Below are 24107 nucleotides of genomic sequence, written 5' to 3'. Positions count from 1 at the left end.
AAATTTGAAAAATAAAGACTTTTTTCATTGCAAAATAAGGTTAATGTTGAATTTATATTAGTTAGTTACTTAGTTTTTATGTCTCATTCTTCAAAATTATCAGCAAATTATAATTTATTTCTGGTATTCTTAATAGTTCTGGTTAAACTAAAAACTAAAGATGATAATTTTGAAAAGAATACTCTTTCTTCTTTTTCCGTATGTTACATTTTGAAGAAATATATACGACATAATATTTGTAACTTTCTCAGAATTCGACAAAAATTCTGATGCGGCAGCTACATTAGAACTCGGAGAGACACATGGATGGATGATCAGCATATCATATATGTAAAGGAAGTTTGGTATACCATATATAAAAATATGTGTCGTGACCCAAAACGAAAACTTAAGTATGAACACCGAAGAGAAAAAAGTATATTAAACACGTGTATATTAGTCAGCTAATACTACGTGTTTATTTAACTATTTTGTTAAACACACAAGCGGAGACGGTGTAAAGTCGTGACATTAGTTCTAAACCGATAATATGATTAGTTGTACTTATATCTAACTTCACACAATCACACTAGACATACATCAAATTATGTTTTAAAATATATGTATATATGTTGAGGTAGAAAACCCAGATGTATGTATATATGCTGATATGCATCATGCATGCGTGTTTGAAAAAGGAGAGATATATTTACCAAATAAAAATGTTTGAAAACGAGAGGATTTGTAATGAGGGCAAGCTGTGTCGAACATTAGAGAATAATTGTATGTTTGGTGATTTGTCTTAAGTAGAAACAGAATATTGAACTCGGACGTTCTTTTTCTTTAGAGTTGTATTTGTTTATTTTAATGACTCCTCCTTTTAAGAATTGTTTGGAATATATTCCTCGGGTAAATTCCGACAACGCTATACTACTTTGTTTATCTTTATTATCATCTATTTTATAGCTTGTTAGGTTTTGCTTTGGTTTCACACGGTGGTACGTTCGCAAAGAGAAACAAAATACTATAATTTGAATCTCTGCTTGGTCATGTAAGTATGAACAAATATTGATATGAGAATGAGAAAATCAAAGGTACATGACATAAATAGCTAAATAACGCAATTTTGAAATAGTAACGACATGCATGCATGATTTCGTTTCCAATATCAAGTAAAATTTGGTCTTAAAAGTTGTTAACCTTCAATTCTATATATATAATTTGTTAACCTTTGAGGAAAATAAAAAATCGAAAGACGTTAGGACAGGATCGAAAGACACCTGCGCGGAGGAGTAAAAGCGGCTCGATGTATTACAGACCTCCACCGTTTTATTTTTCTTTTTGTAAACAATAAATTAAGGAAAGTAAAATTAGGTGCATTGTATGAATAATTAGTGTTTAACCAATCAACAAAGAAGGTTTGAAGAAAATTGGAATTTCTATAATCTATTGAATTATATGACCGTTCACAAGGAATCAAGGACACGATCAAAACGTCCCTATATGAAAAGACATCGAACCATAAAAATAAATAAAAGGTGAATCATATAATAAGCAAAAGCCAAGAATGATTCTGATTCTGATTCAAGAGTGTTACAAAAATAAAAACAACGGTCATAAGAGTTTTGGCACTTGGGAAACTCTGATGCCGAGTCTTGTTCTAAAAAGATCAAAAAACATTTTCAACTGTGTTTCACCAAAACGGTAGATATTTTGTTTTATTCCATTCATAAAATTTTTAAAGATATGAAAATGTGCAAATAAAAAAAGAAAAATTTGCGGCAAGGGAGAGGCCGGAATCAGTGGTGGTGCTCATCGTCTTCGTCACCGTGACCATCCGGAGGACCACCAGGACCAACCACTTCCAGCTGCAAGCATACATTATTCAACCAATTCAATATTCTGAATTCGAAAGCTTAATGAGTTCTTGCTCTAATCCTTTGACAGATTCGTCTGGCCTATGACTATGAAATGAGAGGCTAGGTCGATTTATTTACTGAGTAGAGTATCTGATACGACTTTCACTTACCTCAAAGTACTGAGTGCAAACCGGGCATTCAAAGGACTTTCCTTTCTCCAGCCAGAACCAGACAACATCGTGCTCGTCCTCTGCAGTTTTCAGGAGAAAGTTAGATTGGTAAATAATGTGTCTTGATATATTCAATGACAACAACGATTGCCGATTAAAGATTGTCCATAATATGCGACTAAAGTTTGAAGAAGGGAAGAACTTACCGCCTTCACCACCAGGGCAGCCCACAATTCGCTTGTCATAGTAGGACTTCACAATAGCAGGAGCTTCCTAAGGCAATACAAAATGACATCCAAATTTGTGTATCAAGAAAATGAAAAAATAAGTATCCAATTGTGTAGCCAAAAGAAAATGAATACTGCTCACTCAAAAGATAAAATGACACAAGAAAATGAAAAAATCAAATGTCTTGTCATAGCATGCAAAACAGTCATATACTCCTACATATCTTCAGTAATTTGGAGCAAGTTTTTTATGGATGTTAAGAACTGAATTTCCATGATCTACAGACACTTGCACATGTTGTATGTGACATCCGCAATCTTTTCGTCATTATCGTGCACAAAAGCATCATAGGCAGTGAGCCACCGTAAATTAACAAACACAGCTTAGAGTTAATTTTAATTCACCAAAACCAATATATGATTCAACCCCAAGCTAGTGCTTGATTGAAGGAAATATACTAATTACATTATTCACAAAAAAAAATAAAAATCCAGAAATATGACCAGTGTAATATCAAGATGATTTAGCTCCAAAACGACATAACAAAGTGATTGCTGCATGATATAGTAATCCTGCTAAAGCAATATTATGAACCATAGCAAAGAATGCAAGTTGATCGATATAAGTCAGTAAACCAGCTGGACTCATATTAGTTTTGAAGAAGCAATAAGTTTCAAGATACATACTTATTCTAGTTAATTGAGATCATTGAAACAGCTACATTTATCATAAAGCCATTCATAATACTCGAGCTAAGTTAAGTGTCCTTGGTTTGTTTCACGTATGCCCGTGTGTTAGTGATGAACATAAGAACTATATCATGCCTAGAAACACTGATGACTTTGCAGTAAAAAACAAGGTTAAGATATTCAAAGAGGAGTCACGACATATCTCTGGTAAAAGAAACTTATCTAACCTTAGTTCCAAAAGGACCTTCAGGGAAGTCAATATCATCCAGCCTCCTTCCCTATCACAAGAAAACAATGAAAAAGTCAAAATCAAATTTTCCTCAACTGAAGTGTATTATCAAGCAGAAATATACACTCCATTGGCATTGCTATACCAGAAAATTATCGAGAAGTGAAGTCATGATCACAAACACAATTGTAATCATACTCAGATCTTAAAATTGCAATACATAAAGTAAACATAAGCAATCACCTCAAGTTCAGCTTCAAGCTCTTCCTTCTCGTGTCCAGTCGCAATGGGCATTACATCCTCCACCTTCTTCGTCGCAGGAGTCTCTACTGCAAAATACAATCCGTAATAAACAATCATTCACCTTCCAATTGAGAAGATGAAAACAAAATTGCAGCAACACCAATCTAAGAGACCAACACAGATTTAAGTCTATCCTCTAATATGCGATGAAGAAAACATAGTGAATCGAATCTAATTCCAGCGCAGGTAAGAGTCCTGAGCCGAGATCTGAAAATGCGTAAACTATAGCAACGATGAATCACCTGAATCGGAGCTGAAACGACGAGGGATAACGAAAGAAGATGCGGAAATGGCTGATCGATTGGCGGCGAGATAGAAACCGACAGGTCTGGTGGTGGCGGCTATCGATCGACGAGGAGAAGCAGCGACGACATCGGCGGCTAGGGTTTTGAGCTGAGAGGAGACGATTCTTCTCCACATGGTGATGATGATGAGTCAAAGGAATTTCGAGTGAGATTGTTTTGTGTTGTGATTCTCAGGTCACACCTTGAAGGATTAGCGAAGAAACTCCCCAAATGTTTTATTCTTCCTCAGTGATGATTCTTCTTTGGGAAGAGATTAGAGAGATTCTTAATTTAGAATTGGTCACTTTTTTACTTGGAATCTCGATATTAACCGGTACGTGTGAAACTACATAGTACACACGTGTCAGGGGACCCTATATTGTGTGACATTTCAAGTGGAATTAGTGATACAAGTGGAAATAATGATACAATGATGCATATACTACAAAATGAAATTATGATGAAATGGACATGTAAGGATTATTTTTTCCTCAGTCCAGTTATGCACACAGGCACAAGCAAGTTGCTTTAGTTAGCAACCAAATTCATGTTCCTCGAACCTCGTTGAGAATTCCACAATTCAAAACTTCAAATGTAATACCTGATGGTTTTGGTTTTCTTTCTACTTCTGTCTGTAGCTAGAGGTAATGTTAGCATAAAAAAAATCGTGGTATAGTAGTTTGTGTGTAGAATGTATATATATGTCCATTGAACAAAACATATGAACGATAAAGACGTACACAATTAATAGTTTCTTTCATTATTATCTTATACTCATATCCTCAATAAAATTCTAGATGAATTATTTTTCTCATAGATAAAAAAAATCTACTCGATGTCTCCAAATATGAAGTTTTCCGTTAGTACGACACTAGCGTGAAAAGTTTGCATCCTCATCTTTTTGGTTCAACATTTGGGTTTTTTCTTATGCGGGCTTGCTTCACCAATTGGGTCTTTTGGGCTTTATAACGTTTTATCTTCTCTTGCAACTAAAACAGAAATCCCTAGTGTTGCTAATGTGATACGAATCTGCCAAATAGGAAAAAGCCCAAAAATTGAATTCAAAATAACGAAGGAAATCAGTCAATCACTTAGCTCTAATTATTTTAGTTATTACTTATTAGATACAATAAAATATATAATCAATGTTTTGTTAGTTAGTTTTTCTCTGCACATTATTTATGGCTGATGAAACATGCAATAATAGTATAATACCATGAGTCTTAAAAGACTTATATGCGTTCAGCATTCGTAAATCTAACAAAAACTCCTATTCCATGCAAATGATCACATCATATACATGCATTTACCTTTACATTTTGCCGTTTGATAAAAGAAGACTGACATTTTGTTACGAGTTCGAAATACGTTGAAAGAGATATAGTCAAATATCACCGACGATTATTCCTGATTTAAGAATATTCCATAATAGTTGAACTCTATTTTCCAATGAGTACACGTCATTTTGGATATTGTCAAAGCGACAAGTCACACAAGCAATGTAAAATCCAAACAAAAATATCCTAATCAACAAATAATTAAAGCGAAAAGTGAAGACGAAGACATTTGACAATTGGCAACGCTGCTCCACGCCTTCAATCTTATCCATCTCCTAAATTTTTTTATAATCCAGTGCTCTCATCTCCACCGTACTTATCGTAGTGCACAACGCATTTACCGTTGCACACTCTTTCCGAAAATACCCTTACGTTGATAAAAACCAGTGAAACGAACATTCCACACTATAAAAAACCACACCGCATAGCAGCTGATTCCACCTAAATATCTACATATCCATTTTCTTTTCTTAATCCAAAAATTTACAAATCCTTAATCTTTCTCTTCTTCCTAAAAACAGCTTTGAGCTTTCTCTCAGATAACCACATTTTACCTAACAATGGCTACAATCATCTCCTGCTCCGCTCTTTCCTCGATCCGAGCATCTTCCGAATCGGATCCAGCCCGTAAGAAACCTGTTTCGTCGGTTTCATGGTGGGCTCCTCTTTTTGGCATGTCATCGGAACCTGATTACGTCAACAAAACCGTGAATCTGGAATCAGATCTGGATAAAGCTGAAAAGAGGTCTCTGCGATGTTGTCTCACGGAGGAGAAGGCTAAGCAGCTGCGGAGGAAAACCGCCGAAGCTTCTACATTCCACGACGTTATGTACCATTCTGCGATCGCGTCGCGACTCGCGTCTGACGTTCGGGTCAAGAAGTAACTGGATCGGGTCACGGATCCAGAAATAATCAATAATTCGTCGAACTTAAAATGTCTCTCTTTTATGGGATGAAGAATAACTTTTTGTTTACGATGATACTCAAGAACCGCTTTATTGTGCGGCGTCGTTTTCTGTTTGTACGGTCTGGATCGTGTATGATGTTGCTTTATTGTGAACCGTTGGATCATTAGTTAGTTTAGCTTTTTATTTGTTGTCAGTTGTTAATGCTTTTTTTTTTTTTCCTCAGTTGTTAATGCTAACTGTTGGATCGGTAGATATGTTCAACACGTATAAAGATTAAAATGTTAGTATACAAATATAATTACGATTGCAATCTCAAATATATGAAGTAAATTTTCTTAATTTCACTAATCATGGATACTAATAAGCACTAAATGTTGGATAATTGAACACATCGCCCAAATGATGTTGCTCCTTAGTAATGACGTGGCCTAAATATAACCGTTGATAATAACCTATTCCCTTCTTTTATCTTACGCTGATTACCGCGCAAATTAGCAAACACAGAGTTGAAGAAGCGTATATTAACCACATCTTCGTCTTAAGAAACCTTCTCTCGCGCTTTTCAAAGGCGCGAATTTCTCAAAAGAAACTTCTATAGAAATCTCAAACATATTCATGCAACGATTCTGCGTCTGTTCACCTTCAAGTTATCGTCTCAATCCCATAACATCAATGGCTACTGGATCCGGTTCACTGATTTGGTTCCGGAAAGGTCTCCGGGTTCACGACAACCCGGCTCTTGAATACGCCTCAAAAGGTTCTGAATTTATGTATCCGGTTTTTGTTATCGACCCGCATTATATGGAGTCAGACCCATCTGCGTTCTCTCCCGGTTCGTCTCGCGCCGGGGTAAACCGGATCCGGTTCTTGCTTGAGAGTCTCAAGGATCTCGATTCTAGCCTGAAGAAACTTGGTTCACGGTTGCTTGTTTTTAAAGGTGAACCTGGCGAAGTACTAGTTCGTTGCTTGCAAGAGGTAATGTAGTGTTTCTTATTCGACAGTGTGTTTAAAAGCTGTGAAATTGGTTTACTGTAGACATAGAAATCTGAAATGTTATGAATGGGGTTTTTGGCAGTGGAAGGTGAAGAGGCTTTGCTTTGAATATGATACAGATCCGTATTATCAAGCTTTAGATGTTAAGGTTAAGGTAAAATTCGTTTCATTACGCCTTAAAGTTTTGATCTTGCTTACCACTGATTGAACTATGCGTGTCATTGAGATTTTAGCTAACTCAAGTGCATTTTTATAATCTCTATAGGATTATGCTTCTTCAACTGGAGTTGAGGTTTTCTCTCCAGTGAGCCATACTCTGTTCAATCCCGCACACATTATAGAGAAAGTAAGTGGTAGTGTTAACCGAGTTAGTTTAGATGTTTCATTTATGGAACTGTAATATTTATGTACATTTGTGTGGTTTTCTTGCAAGTTAGAACGGTGGGAAGCCACCTTTGAGTTATCAATCATTTCTGAAGGTTGCTGGGGAGCCCTCATGTGCTAAATCTGAACTTGTGATGTCTTATTCTTCACTTCCTCCAATTGGAGATATTGGAAACCTTGGCATTTCAGAAGTACCATCTCTTGAGGAACTTGGCTACAAAGATGATGAACAAGTAAGAGGTGATCTGTTTTCTTTAGGTCGTTTAACAATTTATCCATCTGAGAATCTTATGCTCATGTAAATGTCTGTAGGCTGATTGGACTCCTTTTAGAGGTGGTGAATCAGAAGCCTTAAAAAGATTGACTAAATCAATCAGTGATAAGGTATGGTCAAGAACTTGGAAGTTTTTCTCTTTTAGAAAAAAATGGTAGGAATCTGCTCGATTGAGTACTTTGTCGGACTGAAGGAAACTTACTCCTGGAGAACTTGAATTTTATCACTTTAAGATTTTAGAATTGATATTCTTACATTGACTTCATAGATTTATATCTTCTTTATCAAAGTCAAGGGCTGAATTCGTTATGGGTTTTATTTGTAGTGTAGGCATGGGTGGCAAACTTTGAGAAACCAAAGGGTGATCCATCTGCTTTCTTGAAGCCTGCTACTACAGTTATGTCACCATATTTGAAAGTGAGTTTCATGACATAGTTTTGCCCACTTAAGCTTCACCCTCGATTTTCCTAATATTTCCATCTAATTCCTGACATTTAAGAAGTTCGGATGCCTTTCTTCGAGGTACTTTTATCAATGCCTTCAAAATATTTATAAGGATGTTAAAAAGCATACATCGCCGCCAGTTTCTCTCCTGGGGCAGGTCAGTCATTGACTTACAGAGCGTTTTTTATACTGCCTGACTGCAGAAAGTTGATTGCTTTACTTTTTTACTTTAGTTGTTGTGGCGAGAATTTTTCTATACCACTGCATTTGGAACTCCTAACTTTGACAAAATGAAGGGAAACCGGATCTGCAAACAGGTAACAACTGTAGTATAGTTTCCTGATGATGTTCCTTCATTTTTTAGATGTTCATGCTTTTTTAGACCAATATTTTTGTTCCATACGCAAACTAGATTCCATGGAACGAGGATCATGCTATGTTGGCTGCTTGGAGGGACGGTAAGACAGGATACCCTTGGATTGATGCCATCATGGTTCAGGTTAGATTTTAGTCAAACTGAATGCCTTTAGCTTTCCTTTTAAGCATCATTTCTTAATCATTCTCTCTCTGAAATTTATAGCTTCTGAAATGGGGTTGGATGCACCATCTAGCGCGTCACTGTGTAGCCTGTTTTCTTACTCGTGGGGATCTGGTAATGCTGCCTCTACAATTATTGGTTTCTATCTCCGAGGATTTCACTGACATGCTTAGTTTCTGGTGTTAGTTCATACATTGGGAACAAGGGCGTGATGTGTTTGAGAGACTTCTGATCGATTCAGACTGGGCAATCAACAATGGAAATTGGATGTGGTTATCATGTTCGTCGTTCTTTTACCAGGCACTCTCTCCTTTCTGTTTCTCTTTCTAATTATCTTTGGCTTTGTTAGCTTTTTTGTTCTGTATAGTTAAATTGAAGTAAAGCAACTTTTGTGATGCTTACACTTGTGTCCCAATGTTTTGTTATGGTTTTAGTTCAACCGCATCTACTCTCCTATATCTTTCGGAAAGAAGTATGATCCTGATGGGAAGTACATTAGGCATTTTCTACCGGTACTGAAAGGTAACTGAAGTTTGTTTCCACCATCCTGGTAAGTTTGTTTACTGTGTATTCTTTCATTAGCTAATAAGTTTTCTGATTCAGATATGCCAAAGCAATATATATATGAGCCATGGACAGCACCATTGAGCGTTCAAACTAAAGCAAACTGCATAGTCGGGAAGGACTACCCAAAGCCAAGTTAGTAATACCGTCTCTATTTACATATACATAGTAGAAAGATACAAACATTATTGTGTCTAAAATTTTGAGAAATGATGTGATCAATATCATGAAGCTAGTTGTTCTAGTGAATTTGAGGTTGCTGATAGATAAAGTCTTCTTTAAGTTGCCATAGTTCTAACTTCGTTGTTTGCAGTGGTATTGCACGATTCAGCAAGCAAGGAGTGCAAGAGGAAGATGGGTGAAGCATATGCATTGAACAAGAAGATGGATGGTAAAGTAGATGAAGAAAATTTGAGGGATTTGAGGAGAAAGCTTCAGAAAGATGAACATGAAGAGTCCAAAATCAGGAACCAACGACCAAAACTCAAATAGGTAGAGGATTAAAAACCTTTTCTGAAATTGATGAAGTGTGTATTGTTACAATAATTCTAGCTGGTATGACTTAATCATGGTTACATTTCTATTTCTATGTAAAAAAATCTGTTATGCATCAATGTGTCATGTAACACTTCTCTTGAGGCAAATATAAATTATTTGAATTTTTGGACAGAGATGTAATTAGTAAAGTAACGAGGCGAATTTGTAAAAAAGGAAACATATAGTAATCAAAATTGAAGAAGACAAAGAAATAGCTTCCCGAAATAGAAATCTCTCAGACATATAACAATAGCTTCCTTCTTCTTCTTACAGTTACTTTCTTCTTCGATTAGCCACTTTTTTTTCTTTTGTAATTTTCCTTTCTTTTTTTTTTCTTTTGAATTTTCGGGAAGCAGCATTTCCACTGGAGCTGCAAAATCTTCCTATCAAAATTATAGATCGATCCAAGTTTTAGATTCGAGAATTATTTTCTCCAAATTAGATTTATATATCAAAAGGAATCGAAAATAGACAGCAATTTTTGTTTTGTCGGATCGTATTGAATCAGCTGTGAATTTTAGCGCCAATTTAACCACTGAATCGTTTGATTAGAAGCTAAGATTTGGTCTTACGATCGATCTAAGTAGGGTTCTTCTTCTTAAGTGTGTGTTTTGTTAAAATTAGTAAAGAGAGATGGAGAAGAAGAAAGTCGCGACTCCGCTAGTGTGCCATGGCCATTCGAGACCTGTTGTGGATTTGTTCTACAGTCCAATCACTCCTGATGGTTTCTTCCTCATCAGCGCAAGTAAAGGTAAAAATATGATCTTCTAGATTTGTTATTGTAAGATCCAAATTTGGGGAATCTGTTCTGTTCACTATTGTTGTTGATTGGCTTTGTATACTATGAAACATGTTTTGCTGCAAACTCTCTTCATATTATTTCATGGCTTCTTGATGATTAGATTCTCAACCAATGTTGAGAAATGGGGAAACTGGAGATTGGATTGGTACATTTGAAGGTCATAAAGGTGCTGTGTGGAGTTCTTGTCTTGATAACAATGCTTTACGTGCAGCTTCTGCATCTGCTGATTTTTCAGCGTAAGTGATTGAGAAATAGGAATGAAAGCAACTGTTCTTGTTGATTTTGGTTTTGGTTTATGCTCGAATCGGTTTGATTGATGTCCTGCTACATCTATAATCTCTTTAGGAAGCTTTGGGATGCTTTGACTGGGGATGTCTTGCATTCTTTTGAGCACAAGCATATTGTTCGAGCATGCGCCTTCTCTCAGGTATAGTAAATCTCTTTGGTTGATTAAGGTAGATTGGACTATGTTGTACTGGTCTTGCTATATGTATCCCTTCATTGTTCATGTGTTATTGCTCAAGTCAATGTATTATGTAAGAATCAAGCATGTGTCTAACATGGTTCTTTTTGATCAGGATACGAAATATCTAATCACAGGAGGATTTGAGAAAATTCTTCGTGTTTTCGACTTGAATCGCTTGGATGCACCTCCTACAGAAATTGATAAATCTCCTGGTTCTATCAGAACACTAACATGGCTTCACGGTGATCAAACAATATTAAGTTCTTGCACTGATATTGGTGGTGTGAGGTATGAAGTAAATATCTCATAAAAAAAAAACTGTCTGTGAATTTTAGACAGATGGAGAAACTCAAGTGTTGTTTCTTGTCTCATCTTCTCGAACAGGTTATGGGATGTGAGGAGTGGCAAAATAGTGCAAACTCTAGAAACCAAGTCTCCTGTCACCAGTGCTGAAGTGAGTCAAGATGGACGGTATATAACAACTGCCGATGGGTCAACTGTTAAATTTTGGGATGCAAATCAGTAAGCTCTCTCATTCCTTTTTTTTCGATTTTTTTTTTAATCCTTAGCATTTCTCCTGAAAGTGTTTATCTTTGTCTTGGTAACTTCCAGTTTTGGACTAGTGAAAAGTTACGACATGCCCTGCAATATCGAATCTGCATCGCTTGAGCCAAAATCTGGCAACAAATTCGTTGCTGGTGGAGAAGATATGTGGGTTCGACTCTTTGATTTCCACACCGGAAAGGAGATTGGTGAGTGACTAAAAACTACAAGCAGATTAACTAAGCTGTTCTAGTTAAGTCACATAAAGCCTTTGGTTTTGATGGGTTTCTTTTTGTCTGAACTTTAGGATGCAACAAGGGACATCATGGTCCGGTTCACTGTGTGAGATTTGCACCAACAGGTGAGTCTTATGCTTCAGGGTCTGAAGATGGTACAATCAGAATTTGGCAAACTGGACCGGTGAATCCTGAAGAGATCAGCGAGTCAAAGCCGAAGCAGAGTGTGGATGAGGTTGCTCGTAAGATTGAAGGCTTTCACATTAACAAGGAAGGAAAAACCGCAGAGAAACCATCTGATGCTTAAACCAAGAAAAGAACCAAGAAAAATGGCTGCTTCTCTTTGTCTTCTTACTGTGTTTTTACTTCCAGACTGAATATACGGAAATTCAAAACAAGTGTTTGAAAAACAGTCGTTGTCAATCTTCATTCGAGTCAAGTTTATGGATGTGGCTGAAAATTTACGAATTTATGGGGTCTGTTTACGATTATAAGACTAAATAGTGGGGTCAATTTGTAATATTCAGTAATTTGGCATGGGCTGTTGGGCTTTCGATGTGTGACCATGACAAGTGAAATGACAACTGAAAATAAGCGCAGAGTAATGCAACAACTTACCTTCTGAGCCGTCATCAGAGATCTATCCACCATGTTAAAATGGCCAGTAAAGCTTCTACATCTTCCAATTTCGACTGGGACATTTTTGCTACCCGTTAGAGCTCTGCAAATGGATCATCATATTAGATAGTAAAAGAAAGAAGGATTTGATGAAGTTAACATATACGTGAGAAGTAGAATATAAAAGAGTAGTAAGTAACCTCTGGCCAGATAACATCAGACAATCTTCATTTAACCGCGACATAGCAGAATCAGCTGCCTTTGTGGTTCCAAAAATCACAAGAGCCCTGCCTGTTTAGATAAATGCAGTTTAATTTGATATATTGACAGTTTTTTTTTTTTTCCTAACATTATGAGCTAACAAATAGCAAACAGGAAGGTGTAAGAATATACATATACCACTATGTGGGCTAGACATGGGACTTGAAGGGATCATCTTAGCATCAACTCCTTCTTTGAATGCTTGCCTAAAAAGAAACTGAACAGAACAAAAAGGAAACGGCGAGGAGAGTTATATTTTACAGGGTTTTTAGAATGATTGCTAATTCCACGTGTCTTTGATCAACATATGTAGATGGCATTGCATTGACAACAACATAAAATAAGATCCAGAGAATGTTGTAGAATCACTAACACATACCTCTACCTCCAGCGATGTGTATGATGGTTCCAGGTTCTCAATTAAGAGCACCCTACCTTTTTCTATAGCCGGCTTTAGTTCGTCCTCAAAAGGCTGGAAAAAGGAATAGTAATGTTAAATGAAGAAACTAGTGATTTTAGACTTTCTTTTGAACCAGGACAAATCGTTTAACCAACTTTATCTTAATTATTTCATAGTTTCTATAAACAGTAATATTCCCTTGGTCTGATTTCGTGTGATGAAAGCCAAATAGCATGAAAAAATGGCTATTGGAATGAAATGTTTTCAGATTCTTCTTAGAAGCGTCAAAGAACTTACCAGTTTCTTGTACCAGCTTTTTTTCTCCTGTAAGGCAGACAAAAGGAGAAAATAATTTGGAAATGTCATAAGTTAATACTATCTAATCAACAGTGTGAATAATCTTTTTGCTATGCTCAAGCAAAGAAATAATACACTACTTTTGTGCTGTAAATCTTTACATTTCTCTCAGCTAATCCACCGAAAGAAGAAGGATAGAGATGGTACGTACGATGTTCTGACTTGGAGCCTTTTCTACAAGAGGAGGATTTTTAATTAATTTCTTCTCTCCTGATTGAGGGCCTTGATCATCTGAATCATCTGTTTCTGGCGTGTTGAGTATAAGCTTTCTCTTTTTAGAAGGCTTAGCATTCACTGATGAACCTGAAGCATATAACTCCCCAAATGCTCTTGTTTTGAGTATCGGTATCTGACCTCTTGTAGTGGTTTCAGTATTGACAGGAGGGTTCCTTTTCACATGTACATGATCAGCACGGTCCTCCAGAAAAGTGACTTGCAAAATAAAAGTAAGTGTCAATCTGGTTTGTCCATTTCACAAGTATATAGGAAATAAGTGGCCTGAACAGATAGGAAAAAGGATCAACCTTTCTTTAACGAGCTTGTTCTACTCATCAGCTTTGCATCTCTGTTATCATGTTTACCTAACTTTGTTGATCCCAAATCTGGACGAAAAGATTTAACTGGAGAAGCCCTAGTAATGGCAGCTGCGCTTGAGTTTAGACGTTTTACAGGCTGTTTATCTCTTCTCATGTTGAAGAGTTTATCCACTGCAATATTAGAGCCAGTAGAAACTAAAATTAGCTTCATTAGATCCATACTCGAAGAGTGTTAGGGGTTGAACAATAAAGTATAGTCATTTGTTCTAATCCAAACCTCCAATTCCGGCTATAGCATCTGCAAAGTCTTCTGATATAATTCTGAGTCTTGTATCAAAAGTGCGGGAGAAGATATATTTAGCTCTCCGCAGCTCCTTGGTTCCTGGTCGTGGGTTTCTTCGGTCATCAGATGTGCATACAACATTGCATTTCCCCATGATGGTCTCCTGGACCAACAACACAGGAAACCCAAACTCATATTACATCTATAGTAAACATATCATCAATTCAGATTACTATTTCGATTCAGTAAGCAGGAGAGAAGGAGATGAAAAGCCAGCAAACTTACCACATCATTGATATTGGAAACCCCTTTTTCATCACCACAAGCCAGAAACAACTCATCCCATTGTGGCTCATACTCTCCCAAGAAGCGCTGGATGTCGATAGGTCGAAAAACCAAATGACCTTGACTTTCTTCTCACCTGTTGATGTCTGGTAAATGTGACAAGCTTCCCGATTGAAGTCTCAGATTGACCATGTACGTAAAAGTAAGCACAGTCAAAAAGCCGGTACTCGATGCCCTCAAGGGTAAATGATTCATAGAACCGGACTTTATTATCTTTCCGTCCCACCCCTCTCTTAGCACCCCACTTAAAATCAGGGTTGTCTTCTCCACCAGCACTATTCGATTGCAACATAGAGAAGTTATCCTGCTGAGATATCCCAAACTGTAAAAGAGACAACAAGATAAACATAATAAGATACAACCAAAGTAGTCCTAGAGAGTGTAAGATCATGGATATAAGTTTTAAACCTAAGGCGTCTTCAACCTCAAAAGGAAACTTTGCAAGCACATGATTGAAGTACTCCCTAACTAGGAAAGTATAAGGTTCACTAAAGCATCCAAAACCTATACAGAAGATTGTCAAAAACAACCCCACAAAAGAACACAAGGCAACATTTCATCTACTAACCTAAACAGTTGCCACCATTCACAAGTATAAACTTGTCAGAAATTGAAGTCATTACTGTATAACAAAGCCATTTTACGAAGCAACAACAAAATGTCATCACTGTATATGAAACTTTACCCACAAAATCAAGCCACCTAAACTTCAGAGACTCAAATACCTGAAAATAATCGCTTACTGTTCATAAGCTCCACACAAAAGCAACAGATGTAACAGTTAATTCGAAATACCAAAGATAATCTGTATAAAACACGGTGTTTTTTAGCAAACGTTGATCAGAAAATCCAACAAATATACCGGAAAACACTCACCGTTAAGCTACAAAAATGCAAACCTGTACGGACGTTGCTTCCGATAAAACAAAAGCAGCTCAACGTTACTAAAAATCAAACAGAAACGACGATTTAAAGACCATGGAAGAGAGGAGAAGCTATACCGGAAGCTGAATCGTCGATCGGAAGAGAATCCGTACAATGCAGAACAAACGAAGACCTATAGATGCAATGAACGACGTGAAAAGTGAAAACGACAAGGAGGAAGAGAAACCGTTTCGTCGAACGATTTTAGGTCACCGGAGCTGTTTCGCGGCAACGATCGAGGGTTTCGAGAGGAGAAAACAGACCGGAACGGGTTTTTGAAGGTTTTTGCGAAAATAAGAAAAAGTGTGACTTGAAGATGCTGACGATGGATGCTGCTTCATGGAATTTTCTGGACTTAGCTTAATTCCGAATTAACTACTGTAATTAGTAAGTTTTAAACTAATCTTGACGTCTCTGTTTCTTTGACGCACGTCTTTTACTTTTTAATCTTTAACACGTTACATTTACTTGACCCATTACCCTATATTACCGTAGCTGTAAAAATTAGGAAGCTGTCATTTCAGATCATTCATTCCCCATAAGTTTAGCTTTCAATGATTAAAAAAGAACAAATATGATTATAGAGAGACGTAATCATAAATTCATAATTCATTTGTTTATTTATATTTTTTTTTAAACTAGTAGAAAACTTTATTTATTTGTATAAAGATCAATTCAAATAATGTCAAAATCATTTTTCATAGAAATAAGCATGATCGCTGTTGGAAAAATGTACACATCATTTATTGTTTTTATGATTTGGATGGTAAGCTATAGTTACAATACAACCCATGGTTATATGATTTCAAACATTTTGGACGTTTGAGATTCGCACCAAATAAACCTCTTATTTTGAAATTGACAATTATACCCTTTAAACCACCTCACACGTGTTTGGGAAAAAAAGAGTACTATTTCCTTGGCACGGACGATGATCTCATATACTCTCTACTCTCCTAAAATGAATCTAAATACTCTCATATAATCTAACATACTCCTATACTCTTAATGAATTTTAAAAATCCTTGTTTACCCTTACCCAACAAACCGGAACCGGACGGACGAACCAAACCAACTAATTACGGTTAAGTCTCCAAACCAATACCATTTAATTCACAAAATATTAACCTATCAGAAATTCCCAGAATTTCTTTTCCTCCCTCACAAAATCCAAATCGACGACTGCAACTATCGTCGAATCCTTCGACGTTGAATCCAATCGACCAAGTTCGTCGTCGTTTTGCTTCTGTTATTCACAGTGAGCTTTACCATTCTTTTCTTATACTTTGGACATCTTAATTCATCAAGTATTGTGTTGTTGTGTTTGAATTTTGTAGATTTCAATTAGATTTGATAGATTTGAAATTGGTGTTGGAAATTAAGGGACATTATGTTGGCAACTATATATTCTGGGTCTATTAAGACATTTTAATGTACTGTAATGGTTGATTCGTAGTTAATCTTAGGCAGATTACTGTTTTTGGTCCGAAAATCTTTGCTAGAACAGAATAATCTAGGTATACCTAAGAAACGTGGTATAGCTGTGTGAAGCACTATTTATGGTATAACTGGTATTTCTGAAAATGAGCGTGGTATAGCTGTTTGAAGTACTATTTATGGTATAACTGGTATTTCTGAAAATGAGCGTGGTATAGCTGTTTCAATAGTATAACTGGTATTTCTGAAAATGAGCGTGGTATAGCTGTTTGAAGTACAATTTGCTAGAACAGGAAAATCTAGGTATAGCTAACGTTTTTTTTTTGTTTTTTTCAGGATAATGGGCATAATCATATATTTTGATTATGATGGATATTATTCAAAAACCGGAGAAGCATATCAATGGAATCCAAGAGTAGTTGGTTTGTATGGTATATTGTTTAGGACATCATCAATGGAGGAGATTACTTATTCGTGGTTAGTGGATAAGATATGCACAAAGATAAAGATAGATGAATCTACGATGAAGCGGAAATTGAGTTACATTCCAACGGGTGTTAAACCTCCTACATATTTATATATTAGGGATGATGATGATGTATATGTTTATCTAACCACGTTGGATGAAGAGAAAAGTAGAAGTGTCTTGCATGTAGAAGTCGGTAATGAGTTGGAAATGGTTGACGTAAACGAGCAACAATCGAGAGTACAAAGAAAGAGTTCAGTTGGTGTGAATTATGAAGAGGAGAATTTCGGTGGTCTAGATAATGATGATAGAGCTAATGTTGGTGCTATAACTCTTTACGCAAATGAGCCACTAGGAGAACAACTTGCTGAGCCTTTGGAGACATTGGAGCCTTTAGAGCCTTTGGAGCCTCTTAGAGATGTGGATAATGGTGTTGATAGTAATCTGAGTATGACTAAGGAGAATGATGGTATTCGTGAATATGTTGAGGAACCACGTGACAGCCAACATTCTAAGTTTAAAGGTCCATGGGATGATGGTCTTGATCTAGTAATAGGTCAAGAATTTGAAAATAGCGATGATGTGAAATATTTAGTAGAGACAGGAGCAAATAGGAATTGTTTTGGACTAACATTACTCAACTCGAATAAGAAGCGGTATGTGGTAAAATGTGCTGAAGAAGGGTGTGAATGGTACATACGATTTTCGAAGGCTAAGGATTCAACTCGCTTCTCGGTTCGAACATATAGGAAGTTACATACATGTGTACGGTCGAATACTGCTACAGGCATTAAAAGGAGAGGTACACCACGTTTAGTTGCAACCGTACTGCATGAAGATTATCCAGGTCAGTACAAGACCCCAACTCCTAAAAGTCTCATTGGCCTTGTTCAGGGAAAACATGGTACAACTGTGTCATACTCGACTGCTATTAGGGGAAAAAAACTAGCTGTTAGTGATATTCGTGCTTGTCCCGAGGAGAGTTTCAAGATGGTTTATCAATATTTGTATATGTTAGAGAAGGTGAATCCTGGCACAAAGACTAGTGTGGTATTAGATGAAGAAAAAAGGTTCAAGTACCTATTTGTCGCTTTGGGGGCTGCCATTGAAGGATTTAAAGTCATGAGAAAAGTGATTATTGTGGATGCAACATTTTTGAAGACTATATATAAAGGTGTGCTCATTTTTGCCACAGCTCAAGACCCGAATCATCACCATTATCCCTTAGCGTTTGCTGTAGCTGATGGCGAAAAAGATGTTACTTGGAAGTGGTTTTTCGAAACTCTCAAAACTGTTATACCAGACAGTACGGAATTGGTCTTTATGTCTGACAGAAATTCTAGCCTCATCAAGGCAGTGGCTGAGGTGTACCCGAGCTCTCACCATGGAAACTGTGTGTATCATTTGTCACAGAATGTGAGAACGAAAGTTGCATACAACAAAGAAGGGGTTGCTAAAACGTTCAGAAGAATTGCATCCATTTGTTCAGTGTCTGAGTTTGAACATGAATATGCAGAGTTTAGAAGAAGGCACCCTAAGGTAGCCACCTATCTTGATGAAAACACTGATTTGGAAAAATGGGCAAGATGTCATTTTCCGGGAGTAAAGTACAACATTGACACTAGTAATGCGGTTGAGTCTATGAATGGTGTGTTTAGGGATGTGAGAGGGTATGCGCTATTACCTATGATAGATGCAATTATTGGGAAATTTGCGGAATGGAGCTGCAATAATAGGAAGGAAGCCTTAAGTGGATCAAATGCACATAGACTTGTTCCTTTTGTGGAGAACGAGATACATGAAACATGTGAAGTTGCACAAAAATTACCGGTGATAGAGCTTAACACCTACGAGCTTCAATATAGTGTCATTGGTCGCGATGGTAAGACCTATGTGGTGGACTTGAGGAATAAAAGTTGTTATTGTCGTTGTTTTGACTTGGACAAGTATCCTTGTGTACACTCAATAGCGGCTGTGATGACTCACTTGAAACAGAAAGATAGATCCGAGGAGGTCAAAAGTTTATATGATTTGATCACAAAATATTACTTTGTTGAGATGTGGGTTATGGCATATGTTAGAACCATTTATCCGGTGCCGCATAAGTCAGAGTGGGTTATTCCAAGTGAAATCCAAGAATTGTTTGCATATCCTCCGGTTCATGTTGTTAAAAAGGGAAGAGTTCAAGAAACTAGACACCCATCAGTTGGAGAACGTCGCCCCAAGAATAAGCGTGTGAAAGGCAGAAACTTGGAGAGCTGGTTTTTTCCAAACCACGAAAGTGTTAGCCAAAACACAAGCGGAAATTAATGTACTCGTGTTTTTAAATATTTTCAGATTTTGTAAAACTCGGTTAAACTTTATTCTCTAATGGTAGAACTATGTATGTCTCTAAATTCATGTTTTTAAGTACTTTCAGATTTTGTAAAACTCGGTTAAACTTAATTTTTAAATGGTAGAACTATGTATGTCTCTAAATTCGTGTTTTTTGTACTCTCTGGTTTTGTAAAACTTGTTTAAACTTGGTTTTGTAAAGGTACAACTATCACAAATGTAACAAATGTGCTTAATTTGCAACAAAATTTGATGTAATGTTATTTCTTATACAAATTATACCACTTATGTTGAGTATTAAAACTACTGATTGATAAAATCATAATTTAATGAAACTTCAAAAAATTAGTCGTTACCAAATTCATTTGTTATACAAGAAACACCTTACACTTTGAAGATGACTTTATAATTATTATCATCATAACATTGCAAAACACACAAAATTGAATTTTTCAGACATATTTTCCTATGAAAATATGTGGAATGTTTATAAAACATCAAAACTCTTTGGTATAACTAAATTTGTTTAGTTTAAAATTAAGTATATCTAATAAAATTATAAAACCCCCAAAAGTCAAACTGTGTATACACAGGTACAACCTGTTAACTTGGAATATCTGTGTGCAAAGAGTTTGCGGGCCCCACCTTTTTTGTTCCGAACAACTCGTACGCGGGTCCCACGGTTAATTCTTTTTCACACTATAAGAAACGTGTTCACATTACTTTTCACACTATCAAAAAATTTTCACCCAAAATTTTCGTTTCCCCCAATTCGCAGAATTTTTTTAAAACCCTATTATGAATTAAAATCAGAAAATCAAATCGAAAAAGAAGAAGAAAAGACAAGAAGAGAGAAGACTCAGAAGAGAGAAGAAGAGAGAAAAAGAGAGAAGAGTGGAATTATTTGGTAAGCATTTCGTTTTTCTGGGTACATTTTTCATTCAATTCACGTTTCACTTATAGATTTCTGATATGCAATTGACAATTTTCGATTTCGGAGTTTGAAGATTCATATTGTACAACCTGGTTTATCTATTAAATATTCTAGAATTTCTAAATCCAAAACTCAGGGAATTATGAGCCACCTCTCAGGAGCATCGAACTCGTGTGGAACCTCCGTTTCCCGACCAAGACCAATGGTTCCTGGAATTCCAAAGCAGTGTTGGTGTGGCGATGAAATCGTTGAGAGGATTTCAAGATCAAATCCAAATCCGTACCGTCGTTATTACCGGTGTGGTTTAGCTGCAGAAAAAAGGTATAGATAAACCTAATTTGACTAGTCACTAAAATACCTAGATTTACCTAATAGAAATACCTAATAGATATACCTAATAGATATACCTAGTTTATACATAGATATACATGTGATTTAACAATTTTTACAATTTCAAAATGTAGCTTATGAACGACAATCATGTGTTTAAGTGGGTAGATGAGGCTTTTACACATGAGATTGAACAATTGGAATTTCAACTCGGTGTTCTTGAAGAAGAAGTAAGAGTGATGAAGATGGAAAGGAACCAAGAGAGGATGGAAAGAGATCCGATGGAAAAGAACAAAAAGGGGAAGGACTTTAATATGATAATCATTTTTAGTTCTGGATGTTTAATAACCATGGCAATTGTTGGCATGTTGTGTTTGTCGTAGAAATTCAAGCGTAAGTGTTGTAATGTTTAATTATGAAGACTAAGTGTTGAATTTGATGTGATGAATGGATATGAATCTAATTATAAAGACTAAGTGTTGTGTTGAATCTAGTTATTTCGGTTAAAATTCTTTTCTTATCAATTACAAAAACATATAATTATACCTAGTGTTACAAAACATAAGTAGATATACCAAAATAAAACAAAAACCCTAATAAACATGTTCAACAGTTGTACCAAGTTTTCAAAAGCTTAAGGAGAAATACAAAAAAAAACCAAGTACCAAGTTCGAACAGATGTACCAAGTTTTCAACAACCAACATAGTTATACTTAAAACAAACCAAGAGTTGAAATTGCTTAAACATTCTTCTTTGTCTTTTTCCTCCTATACCTCGTCATTGTAGGACTCCGATACACCGGCTTAGCATCCGTCCTCGACTCTGCCAGCTTCTTGACCACCTTAGGCTTTTTAACTACCTCTTCACTAGGATCATCTCCATCCTCATGTGCCTTTCCTCGCTTCTTACTTGGCTCAGCCACCTTAGCATCTTGAGGCACCTCTTTCTCCTTCTCACTATCAGCCACCTCTATGTCCTTCTCACTTTCAGGCATCCCAATCTCACTTGGCTCAGCCACCTCTTTCTCCTTCTCTCCATCCATCTCATCATCTTCAGGCACCTCTTTGTCCTTCTCTCCATCCATCTCTCCATCACTCTCAGCCACCTTACCTCCATCCATCTCATCATCTTGAGGCACCTCTTTGTCCTTCTCACTTTCAGCCACCCCAATCTCACTTTCAGCCACCTCCTTATCACTGTCACATTGAACCACCTCTTTGTCTATCTCAGTCTCTGTTTCTCCAACCTCTCTCTCCTTATCACCTTGAGCCACCTCTTTGTCTATCTCAGTCTCTGCATCACTCCCTTCCTCCAGCTCGTTTTCTTTATCATCAATCTCCTTTGAACCACAAGCGTCTTCAGTTCTAATGCCTGATTGAATTGATTTGATTGCAGCTTCCAACAGTTTCAGTCTTTTATCTTGCTCTTCATACTTCTTACTGAAATCTTTCATCCTCTTGTTCATGGACTTAAATCCATTCTCCATCAAATTCTTCATTTCGTTTACAACCTCAGTCAAACCTTCATCACTTGGACTAGTCAAACCTTCATCACTTGGACTAGTCAGAGCTGCAGCAGCCTTTCCCTTGCCTTTCTTTTCCACTGCGGCTTTTCTTGGAGCTTTTACCACAGTAGACGGAGCTTTATTAGCCACAAAGCTCCGGTGTGCTACATCTTCATTGAACAACGGTTCAAAACATATAGTCCTCTCCTCATCAACTAGACGTTTCTTCCAACCATCAGCTATTAGATCATCGACATCATTCACTCCACACTCTTTATCCATAATTCTTTCCAAAAGTAGCTTCTCATCAGGAGTTGGAGCCAAGATACTCTGAATGTCCTGTGCATGATAAGAAAGTAATTAATATAGCATACATGATAGAACATACATGATACATGATAGATAACTAATAAATATGTCATCACTAACCTTAGTTGTACCGAGTTTGTCATACACATCTGACATTGGAAACCCTTTCATAGTGCTTGATTTAAACTTCATTTTACACATCCGGGGACACTGAGGATCTGCGGATTCAATATCTTCGCAGAAATTTTCCCTGAGAACTGGGATCGCCTCAAATGCTAGATACTACATAAAAACAATACAAGATTTTTCAAAAACTAATAAGTATAACTGCTAATAAAAACACAGTTGTACACAGTTTAACTTTCTTAAAACAATTCATAAATGCATAATGAAATGACATACCTCCAAAGGCATAACAAAACTAGGAAACACCTTTTGTGGACCAACTACTCCATTGCACTTTTTCATCAGATAGAAAATGTCTTTCACATTTTTTTCAAATGCAAATCTTCCCCACGGAAATGTTTTGCACAACTCTAGATCAGCCACAGCCCTAAGGAAGAACTTCTCCACATTTGGTGCGTTTGGTCCTGTCTTACCCTTTCCAACGATTACACTACATAAAAAATATAGTACAGCTACCCTCAGACGAGCATCAGAAGGTTTTTTCATAGACAATAACTTATTCTCCACATCAAGATACTGAACTGTTGCTCCGAGTCCAAACATCTTGCCAGCAAAAGTGGTACAGCCCAAGCTGTCCAAGGGTTTGGGATAATTATGGCAGTATAATCCTGACATAAGTGCAAATTCTTCGAGAGAATACCGGATCGGTACGCCATTGACAATAAACCATACTTCCTTCTTCTTATCTAAACATGTTGTACGAAGAAATAACAGCCACATACCCATCACCTTATGATTTGGATCCTTATGCATGTGGAAGAAGTGTTTGAATTGTGGGTGCTCCAAAAACCACTTCAACTCAGACTCTTTAAGATGAGTCTCCAATAATCCGACTGCCTTATGAAGATAACACTTTGCTGTAATCTTGAATGGCTTTGTATACTCACTCGGACCGAAGTACATTTTAAGAGGTTGAAGAGCTTCAGTTTCCTCATCAGAATCCTGCAATCAACATAGATATACCTAGATTATACATAGATATACCTTTTAGTTTTGAAAATTTATAAGTTAGATTCGAATATAGATATACCTAGTTTATACATAGATATACATTTTAGTTTTGAAAATTTATAAGTTAAATTCAAGTTTAGATATACCTAGTTTCAATATAGATA

General features: G+C 36.6%; 7 protein-coding genes, 1 non-coding gene and 2 pseudogenes across 16 annotated transcripts; 5 read left to right on the top strand and 5 right to left on the bottom strand.

Moving 5' to 3' along the window:
- Positions 1 to 1404: 1404 nt before the first annotated feature.
- Positions 1405 to 4159, bottom strand: AT3G15640 (Rubredoxin-like superfamily protein). Of its 2 annotated transcripts, none has more exons than NM_112434.3 (6): positions 3700 to 4159; positions 3398 to 3483; positions 3153 to 3203; positions 2215 to 2281; positions 2009 to 2088; positions 1405 to 1847 (listed from the first exon to the last, which is right to left on the bottom strand). In NM_112434.3, exons 1-6 carry the CDS (start codon positions 3875 to 3877, stop codon positions 1779 to 1781), a joined length of 531 nt encoding a protein of 176 aa, NP_188185.1. In that variant the 5' UTR covers positions 3878 to 4159; the 3' UTR covers positions 1405 to 1778. The 2 variants fall into 2 exon arrangements, with proteins under 2 accessions (NP_188185.1, NP_001078161.1); NM_001084692.1 differs by having other exon boundaries at positions 3398 to 3480; positions 3700 to 4040.
- A 1139-nt stretch (positions 4160 to 5298) lies between these two features.
- Positions 5299 to 6309, top strand: AT3G15630 (plant/protein). The gene has a single exon (NM_112433.4). It carries the CDS (start codon positions 5639 to 5641, stop codon positions 5960 to 5962), a length of 324 nt encoding a protein of 107 aa, NP_566521.1. The 5' UTR covers positions 5299 to 5638; the 3' UTR covers positions 5963 to 6309.
- AT3G15635 (uncharacterized protein) lies at positions 5364 to 5754 on the bottom strand (the record flags this gene model as incomplete). Its single annotated transcript, NM_001338179.1, has 2 exons — positions 5364 to 5445; positions 5633 to 5754. The coding sequence occupies 2 exons, from the start codon at positions 5752 to 5754 to the stop codon at positions 5364 to 5366; spliced, it is 204 nt and encodes a 67-aa protein (NP_001325655.1).
- Positions 6310 to 6338: 29 nt separating the features above from the next.
- On the top strand, positions 6339 to 9894 carry UVR3 (DNA photolyase family protein). Of its 2 annotated transcripts, NM_112432.2 has the most exons (14): positions 6339 to 6961; positions 7062 to 7133; positions 7245 to 7325; positions 7417 to 7596; positions 7676 to 7747; positions 7968 to 8054; positions 8140 to 8238; positions 8315 to 8398; positions 8494 to 8580; positions 8662 to 8733; positions 8806 to 8919; positions 9054 to 9141; positions 9223 to 9318; positions 9497 to 9855. In NM_112432.2, exons 1-14 carry the CDS (start codon positions 6602 to 6604, stop codon positions 9673 to 9675), a joined length of 1671 nt encoding a protein of 556 aa, NP_566520.1. In that variant the 5' UTR covers positions 6339 to 6601; the 3' UTR covers positions 9676 to 9855. The 2 variants fall into 2 exon arrangements, with proteins under 2 accessions (NP_566520.1, NP_001030703.1); NM_001035626.2 differs by having other exon boundaries at positions 6514 to 6961; positions 8806 to 9141; positions 9497 to 9894.
- A 14-nt stretch (positions 9895 to 9908) lies between these two features.
- Positions 9909 to 12303, top strand: AT3G15610 (Transducin/WD40 repeat-like superfamily protein). The gene is made up of 7 exons (NM_112431.3): positions 9909 to 10471; positions 10623 to 10758; positions 10868 to 10949; positions 11101 to 11276; positions 11373 to 11510; positions 11601 to 11740; positions 11839 to 12303. Exons 1-7 carry the CDS (start codon positions 10354 to 10356, stop codon positions 12072 to 12074), a joined length of 1026 nt encoding a protein of 341 aa, NP_566519.1. The 5' UTR covers positions 9909 to 10353; the 3' UTR covers positions 12075 to 12303.
- On the bottom strand, positions 10448 to 11120 carry AT3G03155. 2 transcript variants are annotated; one of them, NR_140976.1, is made up of 1 exon: positions 10448 to 10643. The 2 variants fall into 2 exon arrangements; NR_140975.1 differs by lacking the exon at positions 10448 to 10643 and adding an exon at positions 10927 to 11120.
- On the bottom strand, positions 12179 to 15827 carry AT3G15605 (nucleic acid binding protein; the record flags this gene model as incomplete). Of its 4 annotated transcripts, NM_001202973.1 has the most annotated exons (12): positions 15136 to 15162; positions 14976 to 15071; positions 14704 to 14889; positions 14508 to 14594; positions 14217 to 14385; positions 13928 to 14110; positions 13555 to 13835; positions 13344 to 13370; positions 13026 to 13118; positions 12785 to 12863; positions 12586 to 12676; positions 12179 to 12488 (listed from the first exon to the last, which is right to left on the bottom strand). In NM_001202973.1, exons 3-12 carry the CDS (start codon positions 14857 to 14859, stop codon positions 12209 to 12211), a joined length of 1446 nt encoding a protein of 481 aa, NP_001189902.1. In that variant the 5' UTR covers positions 14860 to 14889; positions 14976 to 15071; positions 15136 to 15162. The 4 variants fall into 4 exon arrangements, with proteins under 4 accessions (NP_001189902.1, NP_188181.2, NP_001118639.1 ...); NM_112430.2 differs by lacking the exons at positions 14976 to 15071; positions 15136 to 15162 and adding an exon at positions 15569 to 15827 and having other exon boundaries at positions 12209 to 12488; positions 12779 to 12863; positions 14508 to 14889; NM_001125167.1 differs by lacking the exons at positions 14976 to 15071; positions 15136 to 15162 and adding an exon at positions 15569 to 15827 and having other exon boundaries at positions 12209 to 12488; positions 14508 to 14889.
- AT3G15604 (uncharacterized protein) lies at positions 15606 to 15770 on the top strand (the record flags this gene model as incomplete). Its single annotated transcript, NM_001125169.1, has 1 exon — positions 15606 to 15770. The coding sequence occupies one exon, from the start codon at positions 15606 to 15608 to the stop codon at positions 15768 to 15770; it is 165 nt and encodes a 54-aa protein (NP_001118641.1).
- Positions 15828 to 17382: 1555 nt separating the features above from the next.
- On the top strand, positions 17383 to 19704 carry AT3G15602 (annotated as a pseudogene; the record flags this gene model as incomplete). Its single annotated transcript has 1 exon — positions 17383 to 19704.
- A 2028-nt stretch (positions 19705 to 21732) lies between these two features.
- Positions 21733 to 23718, bottom strand: AT3G15600 (annotated as a pseudogene; the record flags this gene model as incomplete). The annotated part of the gene is made up of 3 exons: positions 21733 to 22836; positions 22927 to 23088; positions 23209 to 23718.
- Between the last annotated feature and the right edge of the window lie 389 nt (positions 23719 to 24107).

This window comes from Arabidopsis thaliana, chromosome 3 (genome assembly GCF_000001735.4).
Source record: "Arabidopsis thaliana chromosome 3, partial sequence".
Lineage (NCBI taxonomy): Eukaryota > Viridiplantae > Streptophyta > Magnoliopsida > Brassicales > Brassicaceae > Arabidopsis > Arabidopsis thaliana.
The sequence above is the reverse complement of the archived record's forward strand: the minus strand, read 5'-3'. Positions and strand labels throughout refer to the sequence as shown.

What these genes read in the sequence shown, in the direction of transcription:
- AT3G15640 (NM_112434.3), bottom strand. Translation starts at nt 3,877, where the DNA reads ATGTGGAGAAGAATCGTCTCCTCTCAGCTCAAAACCCTAGCCGCCGAT. An exon ending in AGCTTGAAGCTGAACTTGAG is followed by an intron (nt 3,204 to 3,397) that starts GTGATTGCTTAT and finishes TTCTTGTGATAG; the next exon opens with GGAAGGAGGCTGGATGATAT. An exon ending in AAGGTCCTTTTGGAACTAAG is followed by an intron (nt 2,282 to 3,152) that starts GTTAGATAAGTT and finishes GTATTGCCTTAG; the next exon opens with GAAGCTCCTGCTATTGTGAA.
- AT3G15630 (NM_112433.4), top strand. Translation starts at nt 5,639, where the DNA reads ATGGCTACAATCATCTCCTGCTCCGCTCTTTCCTCGATCCGAGCATCT.
- UVR3 (NM_112432.2), top strand. Translation starts at nt 6,602, where the DNA reads ATGCAACGATTCTGCGTCTGTTCACCTTCAAGTTATCGTCTCAATCCC. An exon ending in TTGATGCCATCATGGTTCAG is followed by an intron (nt 8,581 to 8,661) that starts GTTAGATTTTAG and finishes TGAAATTTATAG; the next exon opens with CTTCTGAAATGGGGTTGGAT. An exon ending in TTCTTACTCGTGGGGATCTG is followed by an intron (nt 8,734 to 8,805) that starts GTAATGCTGCCT and finishes TTCTGGTGTTAG; the next exon opens with TTCATACATTGGGAACAAGG.
- AT3G15610 (NM_112431.3), top strand. Translation starts at nt 10,354, where the DNA reads ATGGAGAAGAAGAAAGTCGCGACTCCGCTAGTGTGCCATGGCCATTCG. An exon ending in GAGCATGCGCCTTCTCTCAG is followed by an intron (nt 10,950 to 11,100) that starts GTATAGTAAATC and finishes CTTTTTGATCAG; the next exon opens with GATACGAAATATCTAATCAC. An exon ending in CCACACCGGAAAGGAGATTG is followed by an intron (nt 11,741 to 11,838) that starts GTGAGTGACTAA and finishes TCTGAACTTTAG; the next exon opens with GATGCAACAAGGGACATCAT.